Here is a 23,036-nt window from a genome sequence, read left to right as displayed (position 1 = left end):
AGCTGCTTAAAAATTATATGCAGACCCATTAAAAATCCAGAGAAGACATTTAGAAGCTGCAGAGTGTTGCAATTAGTCCTCTGAAAAATAAGAATACTGCATGAAAACAATCTGCAAGCTGGAATGTGTCAGATACATGCAGTGCATGGCTCTTTGATGTTTTCAGTCCTTCTCTAAAATGTAAGTTTCAAAACAGCAGAAGATCATAAGAAAGTCAGTCTTCTCGGATAGTGACCTGCAAGCCATTTTTAGAGTGCTAAACTACTTCTCTCAGGGATCACTTTGGTATCCAGCGGTTTCCCAGATCAGACAGGTGAAAGCTGAAAACCCCTCTTCTTGCTCGCCTTGTGTTCCTCTGACATTCCTAGAAAACTTGCTTGAAATTTCAGTGTGAAAGTTGGTTAGTTGTTCTCATTCCATTACTTCTTTATCTATATATCCAAATACATAACCCATAAAGAATATAATGTGATAGGTAACATTAAATGTTCAGCACTGCTTATACTAGTTTCCTGGTATAATCAGAATATAGTATATAATATACTATTCCATAGTATAATCAAAACATAAGAAGGTTTTTTTATGTCAGTAGTATATTTAAAACTACTATTCCTGTAAAATGCGTTGTGCTGTAGACTATGACCTGCAGGTAGCCATTACAGAAGCTTTATGCAGAATGATATCAGAGAAACAAAGAGGCGAACTGGCATGCCAGTGGTTTTCCATGGAGTTTGTGTCCAGTGCATTTAAAGGAATTAAGGATTCTGAGTTTGAAACAGTAAGTCTTATAAAAAATATTTCCAGGGAGGTAAACTTCCATTTTGCTGTTCTTTAAGAAATTTCTATGTTTTAATAGGATTGCAGAAAATTTCTTAACCAGGTGAATGGCATGCTGGGAGACAAAAGGAGGTAAAATGGAATATCTTAAGCTAAGACATTTTCTTTCTTTTTTTAATTGCTATTCATTGGGAATAACCTTTTTAACACATTGTGTTTGTCTTAGATAACAGCTTGAAGAAACTGTTCACTAAAGAAAGAGCATTCATTTGAAAAGATTCTTAAACAATAGAATCTGTTGGTATACGTTGCTTTATTGATTTAGGAGGTAATGATCAATGAGAATATATGCTAGAGAAATAGGGCATGAAAAGGGAAGAAAATATGAGCTTTTCCTGATCTATATGATCACATGCTCTGTGTGTTTATTTTATGTGTTATGACAGTAAAGAGATTGAATATCATTCTTAAAATATCAGCAGATAAGATGGAAGTATGAACATAGTGACTAGAGGTCTGAGACTACTCTTTAATTGTGAGAATGTTTAAAATTTCATGTTTATCCCCTTTGGGGAAGAAGTGAAGTGACTGCTCTTTTGGTTGCTTTGATCTTTTATTGTGCTGAGAAAGCAGTCAGGTTGCTGTGTTCAGATATGCAAAATTTATTTACAGCAGTTTAGGATACTTGACAAAATACCCTTTTCTTACAGGGTTTTTACATATCCGTGTTTATCAGCAGCTCTTGATGAATATGAGGTAAGTTACAGACTTAATCACATATCCACAGATTTTCCTTTGTGCAGCTGAAGAATTTCTTTGCCTTCTAGTTAAGAAAAAATGTTTTTTTTTCCAGGAGTATACAGATGTGCATGTATTTGAAGTTTGTCACACTGTCACACAAAGCCTGTTACCTGGTGGAAGTCATTGCTTTCAGCTCTTTGTTTTGTTTCGTTTTAGCTACAGATACCGTTGGATGAAAATCTTGAAGAATTTTGGATTGATTTCAATGTTGGTAGCAGAAGTATATCTTTCTATGTGGCAGCAGATGATGCAGTAAGCTAATTTTTGTCCGTCATACTAGACTGGTCTGAGACAGTAGATATGTATTCTTTAGGGGTATCAAATTTATTTCCCTGTGTCAGCATGTTAGAGCTATGTGTATATTTAATGTGGAGGCGGGGAGAAATCTAAACTTGGTGTACCTATTTAGATCAAACAGTTTCCAAGTAATGAGTTTCAGATACTCTTTGCAAACGGTTTAACATACGCATACATGAACAAGAAGCCATTTCACAAAATTGCAGTTGTTTTTGTAGATGAGACTTAACTGTTTAATGTCTTTACCAAAGCTCTTCCAAAACAATGTTTGCTCTTAACAAATGAAGCACGTGCTTATTGTGCTCATTGTCAGTCCTTGTAATAGAGGATTGAAAAAGTTGAAAAATTGTCCTCTCTGAATAATTTCCTGAACATTGATTTTGAATTGTAATATAATGCTTCTCTATCTTTTAAAATACATGTTTTTCTTACAAGGATTGTCACTGGGAAACAGTCATTATACCAGAAGAAGAGGTAGACCAGTACAGCCTAGAAGGTATTGGCACTCAAAAAACGTGACCTTTTGTTACACATTAACTTGGATTAATCCTAAAGTACTGACTCAATCCTCAGAAAAGCAAAATTCTAAATTAAAATATAGGCATTTTATCAGGGATAAAATTACATTTTAGACATGCAGGTGTGATTTTATTCAAATAGCATCTTATAGGTATTTCAATACAAAATGATGCATAAGAAAATAACATTTAATAGTTCCATTTAAACTAGTTTGAATAGTTTTGTAAATTCTCCAGTTTATCTGCAGCTATAGTAAACAACTTTGAAATTCTACAGGATACTATCTGTAGGGAATAAGGATAAGGCAATTCCTACAGGATAATATAGAGAATTTCTTAAAGATGGAATCTTGAATTGTTTCACCAAAAATATGTTGTAGGCTAGAGTGAATTAAATAAAATCTACATTTTAATAGCTGGACTAAAGAACACAAGTAAGTTTCATGTGTTTACAAACATTAATGAGGTGTTATTAAACTGTAATGAAACTGCTTTTCAAATTTCTTTTTTTTTCTTCCAGAAAAAGATTCAAAGAAATTATTAACAATAGCTCTGAAAAGCCCAGTGCACGTGGGGAATCAAGAAGGAGAGAAATTCTTCTTATATTTTGATTCTGTCTTGGAAATCAGAGATGTGACCAGAAAGATTTATGGATTTAATAAATGTAAGGTAAGATTTGAACACCTTTTGAATAATTGACTGATTCAAGATAAATGTCTCCTTGCCACATAAACGTTGTTATAGCTGTGATTATGGTTGTCTGTATGCACCCACGGTTTCTGATTAGTATCGTCAATACAGAGCAACATTTCTGTTATAGTAAGCCTTGGTAAGGGTGCCTAATAAGGACACAAGAAAATGGCCTCATATTTTACCAGGGGAGGTTTAGACTGGATATTAGGAAAAACTTCTTGCCTAAGAGGGTTGTGAAGCACTGGAACAGGCTGCCCAGGGAGGTGGTGGAGTCATTGTCGCTGGAGGTATTTAAAGGACATGTAGCTGTGGTGCCTGGGGACATGGTTTAGTGGTGGACTTTCAACACTGGGTTAATGGTTGGACTTGAGACAAATTCTGCATATATAAATTTCCACAGACACAAGAACTGTGTAAAGAACTGTGCAGAGAACTGTGCTTTCAAATATGGAAGGCTCTCAGAAATGACTCCTTAGCTATCCTGCTTCTACAATGTGCTTACCACTCTTGTGAATTTACTCCTTTAGTAAACTTTTAGCAAGCCATAGCTTACTCCATTTGCTTATGACAAACTGCTTTGCTCTGAACTCTTAGAAACTTGTGAGGAATGGAAGTGCTTTGGGCTTGGAGAATCTGTTTTCCCCTATAACCTGATTGCAGACATGTATCATCTGACTTAAATGCTTTGTTTCCATTTCTGGTTTTAAAAAGTGACCAAAGTGTGTATTTTACATAGATGGTTACTCACTTTGTAGGATTTTAGTAAGAAGCAGTCTGCATCTGTTGCCAAAACAACCGTACATGTTGTCTTTGATGAAAGCGGATCACAGGTATTTTACTTCAGTATGCCAAGATTCTTGTTTTCATGGGGTTTATATTTTGTCTGATTATTAACTAATTTATGATCATTCAGTGTAAAAACAGTAATTTACAAAGTGCCAATAAGATAACTTGTAAACCAGTAAAGTGATTTCTCGTAAGCATGTATTGTGTGTTTGGGGAGGTAATAATATTAATATCTAAATTTTAGAATAAATCAGGCAAACATACACAAGTGCATTTCTTTTATGTAAATTGTGATTTGGTAACTTGTCCTAGTTAGTGAAAATAACAGGTTGGATGTATTTAAAACTAGAAGTATATAAGCTCTGAAGTTTTATCAAAATCTGGAGTAAGGAATGTGGTGCTTAAGGGTAAAGAGTTACTCTGTGTGTTGGTATAAATATAAAATATCAAACATGATAACATCAAAACATTGTATAAAAATTTAAGTGATGCAAAATATTATATAGGTTCTGGTACCAGAAAGTCAGTTGTCACCAGAAAAATCTGAAGAGGAAGAGAAACTCAGTAAGTACAAAACCCATCAACTTCCTGGATCTTTGAGGACTCTGAATAAAAATAACAGTCAAGAAAACTGCAGAGGTGGCTTCTCCAAGGTAAGTAGGATTATCAAGGCAGAGGGCATAAAAACTACAAGTCAATTTAAGTATTTATATGATAGCTTTGCAGAAACTCCTGGGGAATCATCTTGGCTACTTTGATTGTTGACAAGGGTTGGGATTTGTCCATACTTTATTGAATTAATTCAGAAGACAGTAATGACCATCACTAATCTCTGTTCAAAAACATTAGTTTTGAGTATTATATAATTCAAGTATTTTGGTGAACTTTCTCTAAAAAGGGAGCTGCATAAAAAGCACATAACATTGATTTGTGCATTAACAGCGATTGACATTCCAATAATACAGTGTCAAAAGACTCTTGGAGATAGAATTTGTCTTGTCTTTCTTAAATCTGTGTATTATGGTCTAGTTTTTCTGTTCCTCAAGATAACTACGTCTTGTAAAAGGAAAGTGTCTGAAGCATCTGTGATTATTCCTGGAAGATTTTCCACAAGGAGTCCACTGGTATTTGTTAGCACATGTAAGTTTCCAAGTACTTACAGAGGAAAAACGCACTATAAATCATCTTTGAAATACAAGCATAAACTGTGATCCTTTGCAGAGCAGGAAATTAAAAGTAGACCTTATAAATTTCCCTCACAGGTGCTTTAAAATTGAAGCTTTTAAACTAGGCCACTTGCTGCTGGTCTGTAGACGTGATGCAGGGTAGTAGCTGCACATGCATTCCAAATAGCCAAAGACCACCTATTGTTGTGAGTTCTGCTATCAGTCAGCTGCTTGTGCTGGAGCAAGCTGAAAAGTTGGCAGTCTATTAGAAGATGTAAAAGTGGATGGGTTTACATCTCACTCCTCACATGCTCTTGGTTTAAAGACTCCTCAGCAATGCTTTTTATAGCAGTGGCGGTGGAAAATCAGCTTTCTCCAATGTGTACATTTTACTGTTATCTAAAAACTGTATGTGTTTCTTAAAGGGGTAGTTGATTACGGGGCTAGTGAGCAAGGTGGGAACCACTGCCAGGTTGAGTTACAGGTCCAGTGCCAATGATGCTTATGTCAGAAGTGCTTCTTGCAGAACAGGATAAGGAAGACTTCATCACAAATAGGAGTCATTACTTTCCTGCTAATAGTCTTACTGTAACAGATATTTAATACTTTCTACAAGGGAGAGATTTATAAGACAAAGACCACTTAGAGGCTGGAGATGCAACTAGTGGCAGAACAGCAGGACTAACAAGCTTAATTTTCCTGCTTTAACTCTCTCACATGCATAGAATCATAAAACAGGGTTGGAAAAGACCTCAAGATCATCTAGTTCCAACCCCCCTGCCATGGGCCAGGGACACCTCACAGTAAACCATCCCACACAAGGCTGCATCCAACCTGGCCTTGAACACTGCCAGGGATGGAGCACTCACAACCTCCCTGGGCAACCCATTCCAGTGCCTCACCACCCTAACAGAGAAAGAATTTCCTCCTTATATCCAATCTAAACTTCCCCTGTTTCAGTTTTAACCCGTTACCCCTTGTCCTGTCACTACAGTCCCTGACGAAGAGACCCTCCCCAGCATCCCTATAGGCCCCCTTCAGATACTGGAAGGCTGCTGTTAGGTCCCCACGCAGCCTTCTCTTCTCCAGGCTGAACAGCCCCAACGTTCTCAGCCTCTCTTCATACGGGAGGTGCTCCAGTCCCCTGATCATCCTCATGGCCTCCTCTGGACTTGTTCCAGCAGTTCCATGTCCTTTTTATGTTGAGGACACCAGAACTGCACACAATGCTCCAGGTGAGGTCTCACGAGAGCAGAGTAGAGGGGCAGGATCACCTCCTTCGACCTGCTGATCACGAGTATCCATAGTCATGTATAACCATGTATCATGTATAAATTAAGAGTACCAGAGGCTAGAAAAGAAAGCATTTTCAGATTGGAATGGAACAAGATTTAGAACTTAATATGACTTTTTCTATTTGGAACTTAACCAGTCTATTCCAGCAAAAATATATTACAGTAAAATCTTTAAATAGATGACCAACTATTTTTCACCAGAGCCAGCCTGTAAAAGCATTGTTTACCTCCACACATCCCCAGTTGATGGGCTTGTTAACCTCCATGTAACTCAATTGAAAACAGTAGAATTAGAAAAGGTACATGAGGTGATATAAGCACTAAATATTTTTTAATGTTTATGGAATAAATGTTATTATGGACAAAACTTTTCATATTGATATCACAGACACACAGGAATTTTAATAGAAGAAATGGTAGAATTCTAACATGTTTCTGGGTTGTTTTCAGCCACTCCTTGCAAAGGACGATTTAAATTACCTTTGGAAATGATGAGCTCTGCTGAAAGGTCTAACAGTGCAGTAAATGAGACCAGAACAAAGAACTTCTATGAAGAACCTACTGGAGTATACATGTCATCTGTAGCTAAGTCTTTTACTTAGAGTAACATTAAATTCTACTCTAGTAGAAATTCTACTCTAGTTTGTTCCTAATTAATATTTTAAAAAGTTAAAAGAGTTTTGCAGTCAGCAACTCACTTTTAGAAAATAGTGTGTTTACTTTATTGCATAATGTTTTCTTGACCTCTGGATTTCAGGTTTAAAATGTCTAAAGTCAGATAAAAATTTTCCAAAATTAGCTAAAATTTGTAGTCCTCAGTTCTGATCCCAGTGTTAATTGCATTTATTAGGCCACGATTCTTCCTTTGTATATAATATGAAAATGGAGTATGCACAGAATCCCAAATTAATTATGCAGTGTTGAAATACCCCTAAAAGCATACGTTCAGCTGTAGCTGTGACATGTTAATGCCTTAAGGATATAGTATTTGTCATATTGGGTTTAGCGCATTTTTTATTAGGCATTCACTAAAATCAAACGAAACTATATAGATGTCACAGAACTGCGGTTTGGGTATATGTATTTTTGCTTGTGTTCCAGTTGAACAAAGACTTAAAAGTATCATTTTTATTTTATTCTTGGCCCTAAATATCTTTCTGGATGAAATTCAGATCCAGTCCCAGTCTATAGGATTCTAAAGCATTTTTTACTGTAGTTGTGCTTTTGAAAAATGCTTTAACATATAGAACGTGTGGTTTAGAATATTTCAAGTGCTACTTTCTATGAGAATTTTCCTTCTTTTGTGTTTATTGGTTGTAGTTGTTTACTATTACTACTTGTGCTTTCCAGAGTGGGCAGCGACGTACACAGAACTTGTTGTCTAGTGAAACAGAACAGAAAATCAGGAAATCAAGTATGAGAAATGAGGCAAAACCCCCTGAAAAGGTACTTGAATCAGCACTTGTATGAAATGAAAAATAATTTCATACTTTATTAGGGAAAATACAAGTTTATGCAGTTCTACTGCTTGTAGTCCTACACTAATATTTTCTTTTGTGTATTAATCCCACTGTAGCAAACATGTGCTAAAGAAGTTTTAGAAATGATGCAAGAGGTAGAAGTTGGGGCCACACAAAAGCAAACCTTAGGCAAGTAATTATCCAGGTGTTGATAGCCTTAAAATTTAAACCTTTGAAAAATGATTTTGATTTTGTCCATTTCTTTTGTAATAATTGATACCAAATTAATGTCTCATACAGATGAAGTGTTAGATGTTGTTCCTGATTCTCAGCCACTAGGGAGAAGCAACAAACCTTTGTAAGTATTGGAAAAGAATGCCAAGTCACTGTTGTCCCTCACTTTGAAGGGAGTATTTAAAGTATTGCCAGAATTGAAGTTTTGTTGCATAGTTTCAGAAAATGCCAGAATTGAATTGTTTTGTAAGTCGGGTAAATTTTATTATGTCACTTTTTTTGTTAGCCTGAAATCCTTGGCACTAAAACAGCGCTCCTACTGCTTCATGAACATACTAGTCTGTTGTCTTAATCGAAAGATTCTGAATGGGTGAATCTGTTGATGAAAATACTACTCACTAATACAATCTAGAGTAGGAGTTTAAGTAAGCCTTAGTAGTAACAAGGAGAGTAATTTAGATGACATCAGAAAGTGAAATACAAGTGACACATAGGTTTATATAAGTAAAATGTGCCATAAAAAGTAGTAAATTTGACACATCATATCTACCTAGGTTCAAGGTTTAATGATGGCTGTAGGATGTTGCCTTTTTGAAGCTGACTTAAAAATATGTCTTGTTTCTGAAGGTTTGCCATTTTACAAGTTGTTGGCTACTTGAACAGTGCTAGCAGGCTTAGGTACTGCTCTAAAATGCATTGATAGCTACAAGATAGCACTATTTTCCTATTTTTGATGCATGTTTGTTATAAAAAAGACTCACTTTCTGCAGTTCACTGATAATAACATGTTATTACTTTTGTTAGGCTTCCTTGTGTTTTAGAGAGTTCTTTTGATAAAAGCAAAACATGGAAAAAAAGAGCATGCTCTGTTCCTGAGAAGAATATAACAACGGGTGGCAAGCAAAAGCTGAATCAATCATTGGAACGTATGTCCCATACAGTTTATGTTCCCACTTTGTTAACCATTAACATTAAAGTGTTTTAGATGAAATTTGAACCTACAGCTGTACTTCTTATTTTGATCTTGTATTAGTTTCTGTTGGTGGTGAATGAGCCGTGAAATAAAAATCATTTTTTGGTGGGTGTTTAAGTATCTCAAGATAAGCAAAAAAATTATAAAAAAGAGAAGAAAACCAAGAAAATTTCATTTATATCATATGGGAAGAAAACAGCAAAATACTTAGTAGACAGTTAATGTTAGTCATTTGGAAGAGAAGCTGTTAAGTACAGAAGGGAAAAAAACTACTACTGAAATATCATTTAAAACATTTCTTTCAGCTAGGGTGTCTGAAACATCTTTGCATTTTGGTTTTACAAAGGAGGAATCTGATGTTCCCTTTAGAAAAGAGACTGCAAATCCAAAAGCATCAGACACGGTGGGAGCTTCTTACCTTCATTTTTTTGACTTGCAGTTAAGAGAGTTATTGAATTTTCAGTGTTTCAGAATTTGGTTTTACTTTAACTTAGTCACAAACTTATTGATTTTTCACTAATACTGTGTGCATTAAATACCATCAGCTTCACTCTTTGCTTTTTCAGTGTGACCTGTGTAAGATTAGTTTACTCTGAATTACTTTTTAGTAGTCATCTTTTTACAAAATAATTTCTAACTGAGCACCAACTTCTGCTTCTCATGTACTTTTTTGTTTACTTTTGAATGTTATAGTACCCAAACCCACAACGTGGAAAAGATCTGCTAAACAGATATTTCATTGCTTACTCTTTGGGTAATGCAAGGGAAAATAGTTTTCAGAGAATTGATAGTACATCTTGAAGGCATTTAGGGAAGTTGAGGTGACTGCTGGGAACCTGTAGTTCCGTTTTCAGCTTTGTTCTTCTGTTGAATGGGTTCAAAGCTGAGTCTTAAATTCTGTTTTTTTAGAAAACAAAGTCTAAAGAAATGACAGATGCTGCAAAATCACTAATTAGTAAAATCAGTGACAGATATAACGTAAAGACAGATGAGAAAAACAAAGCAAGAGACTCCTTGGGTTCTAACAGGTACGATGGGAACTATTAATTTACTTTTGTGCTTGTTCTTGTGCCTGTGGCTTTATCTGTGATCTACTCCTCTGTCTACAGTTGTTTCACATCCTGCTTTCATATGAATCTTTTATTCACTTCTGATAAACACTGGTACACTGAGGAATAGGAGTCTAGTAGTCATACAGTTCCAGTAGTTGAAATAACTAAAAGGCTGTTAGAAACTCTGTTCAGTGGTTTGTTGCTCAGTGAAGAGAAATCAGCAGGTATGGTTCATGGGCACTGCACCTGGCTGTCTCCTTTCCATCATCATAGTTTGGGGGTTCAAACACGGATTCAGTCATCAACCTTCTGATCCTCTAGAACTCCTAGTTGTCTTCCTGAAAGAGCTGACTGTTAGTTTAAATTTAGCAGATTCTTAAATAAGAAAATCAGTCTTTCCTTGCTGGAACTGGTGTTTGCAAATACACTCTGCATGTAATTACATGCTGCCCATGTTTGTAACTTGGTGATGAAGGACTGGAACAGTGAGGCTGTGTCACTTTTTAAATGTTTTGGATAGCAACTTGGAAGCCATGCAGAACCTGCAGTGTAGCTGTGTAAGCTGGAGTCAGTTTTTCTAGGGTGCAGAAAAGAAAGGGTCTGATCTCTCTTAATCCACTTACGTTTGTACTTAAATGCCTGAATAAATTTGTTGTGCTTGATAAGGTTTTTATTACATATAATCAGTATTCTAAATGCATATATTCTAATTGTCATTCAACAAAATGTGTTCTTACTTTTTAGGCCACATTTAAATAAATCCCGTGTCTCTAAGGTAACATATTGCTTTTGTTGGAAATATTTTTCATATCTGATAGATGTATATAGGGTGGTAGTAGATGTAAACCAAAAGTTCACAAAATGTTAAATAGTTAAATATCTATAGATGTTCATTATGCATTGACTGTATATACTTAAAAATTTTTTATTTACTTACGTATTTATTTACGTATTTATTTATTTTTACAGACAGCTATCAGCCACTGAAACCCAAAGTAATTTCTGTTCACATATTATAGAACTGAACCTGTTCATTTTGAATGTGGCAATGCTAAATATTTAGAATAAAAGTATTGTCATAAATGAGATTACAGAATCCTTGAATGAGATATAGCCAGGACAGAAATCAGTTTAATGTTTCAAGCGGGGGGGGGGGGGGGGGGGCGTTGGTTCTGAGGGTTTGTTGATACCCTTAAAAGTTAAATACTAAAAGATTTAGTTTCTATTAGCCCTTGTCCCCTTTTGCCTCATTCTACTGTTGCTGATCAAGTGGGGGCCTGAGGTTTTCCGTATGCTATGGATTAAGAACTTTGTGAGGTGACTGTACATGAAAGCACAGTCCAAATTTAGCATAGGAGTTAACTTTTTCTTTATATATAGGATGAAGTTCAGGATAGAAAGCTGAAAAGCTCTACTTTTCTTAATACAACTGCTGGTCGTGTTGCGTAAGTAGTTAAAACATTTTCAAACAAAATTTACAGGTACTCAACTTTGTGGAATGTTCACAATTCAGTCACAAAACTGATAGCTGTGTCTCTTTGACAGGGATGATGTCTACAACTTTAACATCAGTGGGTTTGATGAGCCTACAATAAAGCTTGGAGTAAGAGTATAACTGAAACCGATATGAATAGAATATAAAGGAACTCAGTCAACTGAAAGTATTGTCAACATCTAAAAATTCAAATCATATCACTGAACTAAGTGGGGGAAAATGTTTGCTGTGCAAATATCCTACACTTAAAGCTATAACAATGTTTTCCTGCATTAAGAATCAAACCTGTTTGTTAGGAGTATCATTATTTTTCAATTATCCTGTTACCCTGAAAGTGTTATTGCCATCCTTCTGATCCCCATTGTAAAGATATCTTTGCACAGATGTTTGAGTGAAAAGGGAATGGAGCTAAGATAGAAGCAAAAGACAAGGAAAGATAGTTTTGTTCCTTATGGCTCAAAGGAACCTGCTGGAATGGTGAAAGTAGCGAAGCAAGTGAATGGAAACTCTTATTAGTTTGAGACAGTGAAAGCTTCAGTCATTGCCACTTGGTTCTGTTCTTACATAATTTTAAAGACAGAGATTAATCATCACAAGTTAGTTGCTGAGTATAAAAAGCAAAAAAAAAAAAAGCCCGTAGCTTTTACTGAGGTGGCCTTTTAAATTTTGTTAAAACTGCATAACAAATGAAAAGCTCCACTTGTTTCTTATTTATTTACATTTTCAGATGAAAGAATTGCATGTTACTGAAGTGAGCGCTCCTACAGCTTTAAACAAAAAAGGGTAGGGATGCACTATTTTGTCTAGTCTGCTGATTATCAGGAATAGTACTGTTTGCATTCAGCAGCATTCCGTTATGAAAATCCAGGGAATGTATTCATGACAGTAATAGCTTGACTGTGTTAGTTTTTCAGTCAACAAACATAGCTGCTGTGCTCTCATGATTTTCCTCTGGGAAGCTGACTAAAAGAAAAGAATGTGTTTCATGAAGAAAACGGCTCTAGTTCTCTTCATAGAATACTACAGGGATAGAAACTCCTGAGTAGAGGGGGGAGGATTTTGTTTATGATCAGCCTCCAAAGAGGCATATCCTTATTGAGTGTTCTCATGGATCATTAGCAAATAAGCATCCTTTTGGGTTTGATGTGAACAGGTATTCCCAAAATCGATGTGAAAACAGAAAGTAGGTGCATTTGTTCGAATCCTTAATCCACATATCACATGAACAGTAGAAACACTTAGAACAAGTATTTGTAAATGTATCATTTAGAGATGTGTCTTGTTTTTCTCATTAAGGAATGCAGATGATGGTAAAACAAGCACTGAAGGGAAACAAAGAAAACAAGTAAGGCTTTTATTTTTGTGGCTCAGAATACCTTGTCGTCCTGCCTTTACATGCCGATTATGTAAGTGAAAGGTATATTAAAAGTAAATGGATAAATTAGAAAGATGTTTTGTCTTGCAGATTACAAACAATAAAAACAAGAAGCATCTCTTCAGTGACACAGACACAGAAACAAGAGGTGATGACTGCAAGACAGACATTAGTTGGCTACGAGAATCAAATAGAAAACCTAAAGCCCAGTTAATTGATTACAGCAGAAATAAGCACTTGGGGAAACCCATAAAAACAGACAAAAGTGAGAAACTTTTTCTGTATTTCTTAAGAATGCTGCAGTAAGTTTGTTCATATACATTAATTGCACAGCATGTAATGTGCTGTGGTATGGATAAGAGGTTTTTGTCTTATTTACAGTCATAAGGAATGTTCAGATTAGTTCTAATAATTTGCAGAGGTGAATTTCTAAAAAGGATGGATTTTAACATGGAAAATGGGACAGGCAGAGGTGGTTGTGTGCAAAAAAACCCCTTTGGCTTTTGAAAATGTGTTGAAAGCAGTGTACTGACTTAGTAACTTTTGTGGGTGTAAAAGTGTTTCTGTGACTCTACAGCTAAAACTCTGGATGTCAAACATTTGAATATTTTGCTGATTTTTGTAATTTTGTGCATAGTAACAGCCGAGAAGTTGCCTGAACCTGTCTGCCACGTGGATAAACCTAAGGGCAAAAATACAAATCAGAAAAAGGTAAATGTAAATTTGCAACTAGACTTGTAATACATATTAATAATGTTTAAACTGACTACATAAAGTGTTTTAGAATATTTTTTTCATAAATACATGCCATTTTTTCGTGCTTATTTCAAGTTGTTAAATACAGTTTATTTTTTTCAGGTACTGTATTCTTTTTCTGTAATATCTAACTAGTATTTCAGGCATAACACTGGCTATGAGTTAGAATGACTGTTATACATTATTTTTTTTAAGTTCTACTGCATAAAATTATTGATGATGTCCATTTACTGCTTAATAGCCATCTACTCTTGAGTATATAGTATTCATATAATAATTCATTGTAATATAATAATCATATAATAATCATTCATATAATAACTTGAAGAGCATTCAGTTGCTCAGTGTTGAATCTGTCTGCTTGCTAATGTGTGCTTTTTTAGTAACAAAATGCCCCAATCTACTCAAGCAAGTTCAAAGTGCCTACTTTGAGGAGACAGGGTTCCACTACTCCATAGATTTAGGTGGAGAGCATCTAAAGTCACTAATAGATTTGACCCTAGAAATGAGGAAGCTGTTTCCCAGCATACATATTGTGTAGAGCACTTTTCAAGAGAGCAGAAGGCCAGAGTTCTAATCTCTTCTAGTCTGAGAGGTGTTGCAAGTACATGTTTTCATCCCTTCTAATGTCAGGTCCCTGGGGTACTTTCAGTGAGAACATGCTTTGCTCTATTTCTGAACATTGCCTTCTGTGTGGAGTGGCAGTAGTAATGGAGCAGAAGGGGACAGATAAAAAAAGGAAGACTGATTCTGGTCTGGTGGTTAAGGTGATCAGTTCCGAGGTAATGAGCAAGGATGCTGGTTCCTGCTCACTGTGCAGGCTTTTGGCTTTGTTCTATTTCAAACTAGTTAGTCTCATTTAAACGGGTGTGTATTTCAGAGAGCCACCTTTGGAAACCCACTGCAGCTTTGCTGTAGTTCAAAAATGGCATTTATTTTGACTCTTCTCTTTTTTGACTCTTGCATTCCTGACTGCACTGTGCCTGATCTACAGTGAAAATTATCTGCGTAAAATACTTAGTCGTTTGATAGTTGGACTCTCCAAGACTTAGTAAAGTTATGATTTTTAGTTGTTTTGAAATAATGGATTTCAAATAATGAAAACAAGTTATCTGCCATTTCTTCTTATATAATTCTTAATTATGCTGATGTAAGCTTAAGTTATTTTTATTCTTCCAAAGACAAGCAGATGCAAAAAACAGAATTCAAGAACTGATGAACCAGTAAAACAAATGACCAGACAAAAATGGCCTCGAAGAGCAGCATTAGCAAAAAACTACAAAGAGCCTTCCAGTTCAGAGTCGGAGAGTGAAAGGGAGTCTTTAGCATGCATCTCTAGGGAGGAGAAATCAAAAATACAGGTATGGCATTGTGCTTTATTCTTAGAAATCCAATTCTGACTTTTTTTTTCCCCCGATGTATTCTGGTCTACTTTGTACTTAGTGCTCATGAATTTTAAGTGCCCAACATGAGCAACTTGAAATGAACTTTATTTCTAGTAGTGCCCTTTTTAATAATGAGTGTTTAGTTGCTAAGAAAATTAGTCCTAAATAATCTTTCAGTCATAATAGGATTTCAGTTTCCATTCATGAAATTTATTCTGCTGCAAAGTACTACTGTGTTCTTTATTTCAAGAATATAACGAGTCCTATGGAGCCAGTTTGCTCTTTTCTGTAGTGTGATATGGGTAATCCTAAGCCTGTTCTGCATACAATAAAAAGACTGACTTGACAGGGGGTATGTCAGTATATTTACTGAATACCCAAACAGGATTTCTAGTAAATTAGCAATGACACTGGCTGCTAAAACTCTTTGCATTCTTTTAGCATAGCATTTTCCTGTATCTGGATGTCTGCAAACTTCATTGACTAGATCCTGAAGCATCAGTAATTGTTTCCAGTCATGAAGAAGTTTGTAAGAATAGAAATTTGGTTGCTGAATTAAACAAATTCAATCTTTACTAGAACACCTGATATGAATTTATGCACTTCTAATAATGTTTCTTTTGGACCTTCTGCTTGTTCAACATTACATATAGATAATATGCTCTTTACCTCTCTGTCTGTGTGTATATGTATTTTCCATATGTTGCCATATGTTTACAAATAATGTGTATATAAACTTTGTATTGTAATAGAAACGTAAGAATGGAGAAAAGGGGGATGATAATCAGCAAAAGGAACTCCAGAATATTTCACCTATGGAGCCAAAGAGAGTAGCAAACTATGTACCCAAAGCCTTTACTGAATCAAAGAACTTTGCAGAAGAAGAGAAAATTGAAATGCCCTCATTTGAGAGTCCTGTGTCTCTTGAGATCATGAGATGTGGGTATTTTGACTTTATAGCAACACTGTATCAAAAGTTGGAGCTTAAATGAGGATTATCGTAATAGTACAATTTTATGTTTATTTCATCTTTTAAAAAGATATCTCCTAATTCAGTGTGTAGCACATAATTTAAGGAAGTGTATTAACATGTCACTAACAATTTTATAGTTTGATGCAGTTATTTGACATCAGCATAGTATAGAAGTGCATGCAGAAGTGTTAGAATGAATGTGGTAACTGCTAAAATAGTGCAGGGAGTGCAAAAATTGAAAGTGTGGGAAGCTGTATACCAACACTTGAACTGAAATTCTGCCCATCTGAGATGGGCAAATACGTAGAGTTGCAACAGTTAGCAATATGGAGCTTTAACTTACCTTTTTCAGCTTTCATTCCTTGTGCTGACAGTTAAGTAACTCTTTTCTAGGTACTGAAAGAATATCAGGAGGTGTTACTCAAGAACATACTGGCAGTGAAAGGTCACTTGGTCTTCAGGATTCAACACCAGAAAAAGCAAAAATGTTGAACTGTGAGAAAGGAATCTCTCCCAGTGATTTTCATCCCCAGAAAAAGAACTTTCAAAGTTTGTGTCTAAATCAGTCCCCTGAGATGCTTGCTAAAAAGTTAACATTTGGAAATACAAGTTTCTCACCAGCTTTAAGTGAAGCATCTTTGGTAAGAATATTGAAATTACTCTCTAGTTATTTTAACTGAAAATTATTCCATTCAGCTGCCAACTGCTTTATGCTTTTTGTACATCTCCTCTCAATTGTTACGTTTTGTTAATGTGTAGCACAGCTTACCAACATATAAAACTGTCAATGGAAAACATGCAAAGGGATCTGCATGCAAAACACGTGATAATAATCAAGATTCAAGTTTCAGACATTGCTTTTTGGACACATGTTCTATTAAAGGAAAACTACAAGATGTGACTAAACGTACCACCAAAAGTAAAGAGGAGGTATGTTACTAAAGCCTTTGCTCTCCAGAAGTGTGTAGCCATTTTTCCTCTATTTTATCTACTTTACACATGGGGAGTTTTAAGGGAAATGCATCTTAATGTTAAACACTATATATAATGTTGATTTGTGACCTTCTTGGAAAATCTTACTAATTATTGTTTAAATATTTGAGATAAGTTAGGGAATTGTTTGTCACATGAATACAAAGGAAGAAGTTCAGAGATAATTAGTATCTTAAACAACAGGAAGTAAATATTTTCCTCTGGATTTTCCATAGAAAAGAAACAATTTTTCAGAAATTAAAGAATTGTGACGTCTACATGGAAAAATTCTTGAGGTGGAAAGGTGCTCTTATAGTTTAAGTGTTAGTGTACTGCTCAATATAATAAATATTGTATTTATATGTATTTATATATTTTTATTATATATTACATATATATTATATATTTTTATATTTTATATATATATAAAATATGTAATATATAACACATATATATTTTATATATTTTTATATATTATATATGTATTATATAATTATATAATATATATATTATATAATATATATATTATATATATGTTATATATATATATATATATATATATATATATATATATATAACTAACCGAAACTGCTGTATACCTTCAGACCACTGCTTCTGAGTACTTTTTCTGGTGAAAATAAGCACTGACTTCTTTATGAAATTCTTTTGTTTGTGTTCTATTGCAGGAAACAGTTAGACCTTATTGGTCACTTGAGGTACTGCTATCATTAATGATCGATATGGTGAAGTTGTTTATTCTTTCATCTAGTGCAACTTAGTAGCAATTCATGCAGTGATCCTTTTTTCTTGAAGTGTGTTCATGTGCCTGGTATAATGAAAAGCAACACAAATGTGGGTTTCTGAAGACTTCTGAAAGTGCTTAAGTTTGGAAGTTAATCAGTGACTTTTCTTTCAGGATTGTGTAGCACCAACTCCATCGTCTGCTTCCAGTGGAAGTAAAGTACAGTCTTGGAGTGAAGAACCTTATGCCCCCATGCATGAGTCAGGTACAGACATTTCATTTTAAGCAGGAGACTTTCTACATGTGTCTGTGGAGGTTAAGAAAAATGTTTATTTGTCATAAAAATGTGACTCCAGTTCTTAAATTATGTTTTCTTTTACATATTTTCAGTATTATTCCATGTCTGCTCTCTTTCTCATTTTCTGCATTAATTATCCCATTCACGAGAAAAAACAAAAATAAATAAAGGCTCCAAAATGCAGTTACTGTAAAGAGTTAACTGTGCTCTTAAGATACTGATTAAGATTTCTATGGATACTGGAAGAAAAGTGGGGCTAAATGGTATCAGGAAAAGAGAGCTTAGCATGAACCTCTTTAATAAACAAGTCCTAAATGGGTCAAAGAGTTCTGTGTTTCTTGAAATCCTGCTGTTCATTGACATCAAGTTATCCTATCACTGAATGAAGGATTACTCCATGAAGGTAACGCTAATTAATTTTTATATAATTCTCGAGCTTTAAAGCCAGATACTCCTAAAATTTGGCTCTTCTTTATCCTCGTGTGTAATTATTTTAAATAATCCTAATAACTAGCTTGGTTTTCATGTTTATTAAAGGACCAACTATACAGCCTTTTCTCAAACGAAGGTACCACAGTGATCCAGAAAGCAATTCTGATGAAGGAGAAACAAGCAAAGAGAAGGAAAAGAAAGGAAAGAGAAGAACAAAGTTACACCCTAAAGAAATATTTAAAACAGAGAGTGCTGCTACTTACAGAGGTTAGTTACGGAGTGAAAGCTGTGCTTGTGCAGAAGTTTAAAGTAACATAACAAAGTTCTAACAAGAAAAGATAATATCCAAAAACATTTTATGTATTTAAAAAATAAATAAAAAAAAATCTAACTATTTAGAGCCTATATCCATTAAAAAAAAAATTACATGAAAACAGAAACTGGTCTCAGCCATTTAATATCTGAGCCATTTCAGACATCTGTATGTAACAAAAGCTGTTATAGGCTCTTTTGTAACTTCAGATAGGATACTTCTTCTTTCCGAATTGTAACATTATCTTGTTTTTACTTCAGTGTCTGAAAGCATATCTCCTGCATCTGCAAATGATCTGTCTGGTTTGGATGGGGAAATCTGGGAGCCTGGTTGTTCAACTATCAGTATCTGTCAGAAGCTCCAAAAAGAATTTACTAAGAAAATTGAGGCAAGATATTTCATATACAATATTAGTTGTCTGAATACATGTGCATATAAATGATAGCTTGTAGTACACTACAGCATTTCCTTAAAAGGACATAAAAATAGCTATGTGCATAGAACTTAAGGAAATAATAAAATTCCAAGTTTCCTTTTATGCCTTTTTCAGTTCCTTTATGTATGTGACTCTCCAACAATTTTCTTTCCAGGCCTGCTTTGGTTTTTATAATGTGTGTATTTTCAAAACAAGTGTATGTATTTAAAGGAGTGGGCATACTACATTTTGATTTTTATTTTTTTAATTATGAAAGCCATGAATGAAATTAATTTGCAAAAAGGAAAACATGAGCCTGAATGATGTATTTGTTCATCTCAGACAGCTGCATGCGCACATTATTCATTCCATGTGTACTTTATTCTAGTTTGAAGAAATGTATTTTTAAACAATGTACTTCTAATTAAGTCCATTATTTAATTTTATATATGTACATAATGTACTTCTATTTAAGTACATTAAAATTAGGTAGAGTTTTATTAAAAACATAAAGCTATCTTTACTTACATTTCATAATGGAAAGCTTTTCCTTCAAAGACAGGGAGGTGGTAAAAAAAGGGGGATTTTGCTTAGTATGATCTGTGATACTGAGCAATTAAAGTACTAAGCATGCTCCAGGGTTGGTTTTTTTGTTTGGTTTTTTTTCTTAAAGTGAAAATAATCTGAATTTAGTGTAAAAACATCCCCATAGAGCCGCTCCAGGAAAGTGGATAATTTTACTAAACAATCGCTACGAGCTGCCAATGAGCATTTGTCAGCCATGAGTTACCAGCTTCGTGAATGCAGGTCTGTAACCAAAGATTTGTTTTAAAACATGCTTGAAGTGCAGTGAATACATCCTGAAAGCAGCCGGTTTTGTTTTGGTAGGAGCAGGCAGCTGGAGGAATTCCGTTCTGCTCTCCTTGAGCAACTTGAGAATTTTGAAAATGATTCTCAGTCCCTGAAAAACATGGAAAAAGAATTCTCGGTTTGTATTTTAATTGCTTGATCATGGAGAAAAAGGAATTCTTATGGAATCCATCAGCTTTAAGTTGGGATCATTAGTTTTGTTTTAAAAAGCCTTTATCATTTTGCTTAAAGTTGGGTCCCATTACAAATAATGGGTTTGAGGTGTTAGCATTGGCTAATGCATTGCTCTTAGAATTTCTAGGTCACCGCTCTATGGTTTTCTTCCTAGAACAAACTACCCCAACCAGTTTCAATGGGCTGTTTACCCCACTTCAGGAGCCTTTTTTTCAGGAACAGCATGTAGGCTGATTTGCTGTGTGCTCTACGACCAGCCAGTTGACATTGTTCCTGCTACTTGCTGTAATGTAAAAATCAATATACTAATACCCATGCCAACACAAGACTACATTTGCTTTTTGTTTTACTCTGAAGGCATGACTTAAATTATATGGAAGGTCTGATTAAAATGCTATGCAGGTTCTTTTTCATTGTTTTGAAATTGGTAGGCAGAGCAGATTTTTGGTTAAATTGGTTCCATTCAAATAGAATTCCTGAAGTACCCCATCCTGCCAGCTAAGCTTCTCCTCCCCTACCAGTGATTCTGTGGTGACTCTGTTAACTCCTACCCATTCTGTGCTAAGTCTGTGATTTATTCATAGTAGGTATTAATTTTAGGTCAGAAAATATGAGTTCCTACTGATTATCATCTATTAATATTTTTCTTTCCAGACCTTTTGGAAAAAGCACACGCATACTTTCAGTACATATGTGAAAAATGAGCAGCAGAGGTTAGTAGGCTTCACTAGGCCTGGGATCAGATATGTGTTGTGTTTGTTTGAATTGTAAGTTAGGCCAACTCTGTGCAGTTTCTTTCTTCCATAAAATAGACATAGCAAATGAGATGAGAAAACTGGATTAAAATGTTATATTACAGGAAAAATGTAATTATTCTCCACGTAAATTTTTCCACATACTTGAGGGACTATTCCGGTAGTAGCAATGATGGTAACATTTATCCATGCTTTTTAAGTATAAATAGACTACAAATAATGGCATGTATTCATGGTAGGTGTGGAAAGTTCATACGTACTTAAGCTGTTTGAACTGCCTTTTATTTATCTAGAATTCAGATTCTTAAAAGTTCATTTGAAAAGAACGTCTGCCATACTAGTGACTGTGAAGAACGTGTTTTTACTTCAGAGGTATGATGAGCTTTTGTTTCTTTTTCTTGTTCTTAACAATTCTTAAATTTTGCCAATGGATACAGCATCGACTGTTTTTCCCAAAGAAAGTCTTTATCCTTTTTCATTGTCATAAAATGCCCTTTAACATAACAATATTCAATGTTTTAGGCCTAGATTTCATGCATTAGAAGGTCTATGCAATTACCTGCAAAACTGGTAGAAGATGTATGTGTTCTGTAACTCTGTTTACCAGTGTTTAATCATCCAAGAAAGAGCACATACAAAACACGACTCCCTTTCATTCAGAAGGTGGATGCATGTGCATCTGTATCTCTGTTAGAAACCATTTAGGGATGTAATTGTCTTCTTGAAATGGGTTACCAATTGTGAACACAGAAGGTACTGAATGTATCTTTTTATAGATGCATCTAATGAAAGAAGAATTAAAAGGATTGCAAGAGAAGCTTCTGAAAGAAATGGTAAATGAAGTTATGTTGTCTTCATTTTTATTCATTGTTTAAGTATAGCTGTTTGAATAGTAAATTATTAAAAATTGCAGCTTCTAGTCCTATATAAAAAAAAAAAAAAAGAATCAGAATCCAAGTGTCACTGACATGTTATACTTGAAACCTTATCTGGGGGATGAAAGCAGCAGGTAGATTCAGACAGACTGTTTTAACTCTGAGTCTTAATATATTGAACATTGACATGGAAAAGAAAAATCATATTTGATACGTTAAAAGCAGCATATGCTATTCACCAGAATTAGAATACATTGTGATAAATGTAATGCTTTTTACACAGCAAGAAGAGGAGCTGTGTAATGTTCGCAGAGGATTGCAGACATTGTTTCAATCAGAAGATAGAATTCTGCAGTGAAATTACCAGATACCTTCCTGAAATTCAAGGTGAATATAAACGCTCTTTTACAATGTAAAATTTTACAACTTCTGGTTTTTACTCTCAAGGGAGCTGCTGTAATGAAAGTGTATTTTGCTTAATAATACTCAAATCTTTGTGGATAAGACTTCTTTTGTATGTGATTTGAAATTATTTTACAGAATCTGATAAAATGCAGTATATAAATTCTTAGATTTGTAGCATATGCTATTTTTTAAGAAATCTAACAATTTTGATAGGTTAACTGACTTTCAAAGAAATCCCTTTGAATTTCACTTTGAATCTCTGTTCTGGGTCTGTGTGTACAAAATACTGCTTTTGTCTGATCCAGAATACAGTCAGAATTTATTTAGGGATCAAATTGCCTGTATTGATCTCAGCCGTATTGGCCTGTGCTGTTAGACTTCAGTAGGAGTTTCTAAGAGAAAACAAAATCTGAACACTTGTGGTTGAGCTGTATTGCAAATCGTTGAATTAAACATGTCAAGAAAAATGTATATTGTCTGTCTTTTGTTTTGAAAAATGTCATTACTGTTTTGCTTTAAATCTGTAATACATATTTGGACATCGGTCAAATACATCTTACTGCTGCAAACCAGTGTGCACTGAGAGTAGAATGCAGAGTAAGTGTTCTTAGTCTTCAGTAATGAGGAGATGGTTATTACAGAAATAGCTGTAAATGAAATATATTCCCTATATAAAAAATACAAGGATGTGTTGTCTCTGGAAATTATTATATGGAGGTTGTCTGTAAATAATTTTTTCCACTCATCCC

The 23,036-nt window shown here is 34.7% G+C and overlaps 1 protein-coding gene across 1 annotated transcript in view; it reads left to right on the top strand.

Moving 5' to 3' along the window:
- SYCP2 (synaptonemal complex protein 2) overlaps positions 1-22,741 on the top strand; it is a 29,570-nt gene extending 6,829 nt beyond the window's left edge. The window contains exons 10-46 of the mRNA XM_065691671.1: positions 636-778; positions 857-909; positions 1,488-1,533; positions 1,735-1,830; positions 2,311-2,371; positions 2,914-3,062; positions 3,842-3,916; positions 4,379-4,525; positions 4,919-5,012; positions 6,784-6,899; positions 7,684-7,779; positions 7,910-7,982; positions 8,094-8,151; positions 8,832-8,953; positions 9,306-9,403; positions 9,910-10,028; positions 10,797-10,827; positions 11,433-11,497; positions 11,598-11,655; positions 12,275-12,330; positions 12,844-12,892; positions 13,013-13,187; positions 13,560-13,633; positions 14,860-15,039; positions 15,816-16,002; positions 16,430-16,677; positions 16,796-16,966; positions 17,695-17,724; positions 17,925-18,015; positions 18,586-18,747; positions 19,054-19,181; positions 19,921-20,015; positions 20,097-20,196; positions 20,907-20,965; positions 21,301-21,379; positions 21,784-21,840; positions 22,166-22,741. Coding sequence (XP_065547743.1) covers positions 636-778; positions 857-909; positions 1,488-1,533; positions 1,735-1,830; positions 2,311-2,371; positions 2,914-3,062; positions 3,842-3,916; positions 4,379-4,525; positions 4,919-5,012; positions 6,784-6,899; positions 7,684-7,779; positions 7,910-7,982; positions 8,094-8,151; positions 8,832-8,953; positions 9,306-9,403; positions 9,910-10,028; positions 10,797-10,827; positions 11,433-11,497; positions 11,598-11,655; positions 12,275-12,330; positions 12,844-12,892; positions 13,013-13,187; positions 13,560-13,633; positions 14,860-15,039; positions 15,816-16,002; positions 16,430-16,677; positions 16,796-16,966; positions 17,695-17,724; positions 17,925-18,015; positions 18,586-18,747; positions 19,054-19,181; positions 19,921-20,015; positions 20,097-20,196; positions 20,907-20,965; positions 21,301-21,379; positions 21,784-21,840; positions 22,166-22,240 — 3,716 coding nt within the window. The 3' untranslated portion in view covers positions 22,241-22,741. The remainder of the gene's footprint in view (positions 1-635; positions 779-856; positions 910-1,487; positions 1,534-1,734; positions 1,831-2,310; positions 2,372-2,913; positions 3,063-3,841; positions 3,917-4,378; positions 4,526-4,918; positions 5,013-6,783; positions 6,900-7,683; positions 7,780-7,909; positions 7,983-8,093; positions 8,152-8,831; positions 8,954-9,305; positions 9,404-9,909; positions 10,029-10,796; positions 10,828-11,432; positions 11,498-11,597; positions 11,656-12,274; positions 12,331-12,843; positions 12,893-13,012; positions 13,188-13,559; positions 13,634-14,859; positions 15,040-15,815; positions 16,003-16,429; positions 16,678-16,795; positions 16,967-17,694; positions 17,725-17,924; positions 18,016-18,585; positions 18,748-19,053; positions 19,182-19,920; positions 20,016-20,096; positions 20,197-20,906; positions 20,966-21,300; positions 21,380-21,783; positions 21,841-22,165) is intronic.
- The last annotated feature ends 295 nt before the right edge of the window (positions 22,742-23,036 follow it).

This window comes from Lathamus discolor, chromosome 11 (genome assembly GCF_037157495.1).
Source record: "Lathamus discolor isolate bLatDis1 chromosome 11, bLatDis1.hap1, whole genome shotgun sequence".
In the NCBI taxonomy this organism is placed as follows: domain Eukaryota; kingdom Metazoa; phylum Chordata; class Aves; order Psittaciformes; family Psittacidae; genus Lathamus; species Lathamus discolor.
This window is presented reverse-complemented; position numbering and strand designations above follow the sequence as displayed.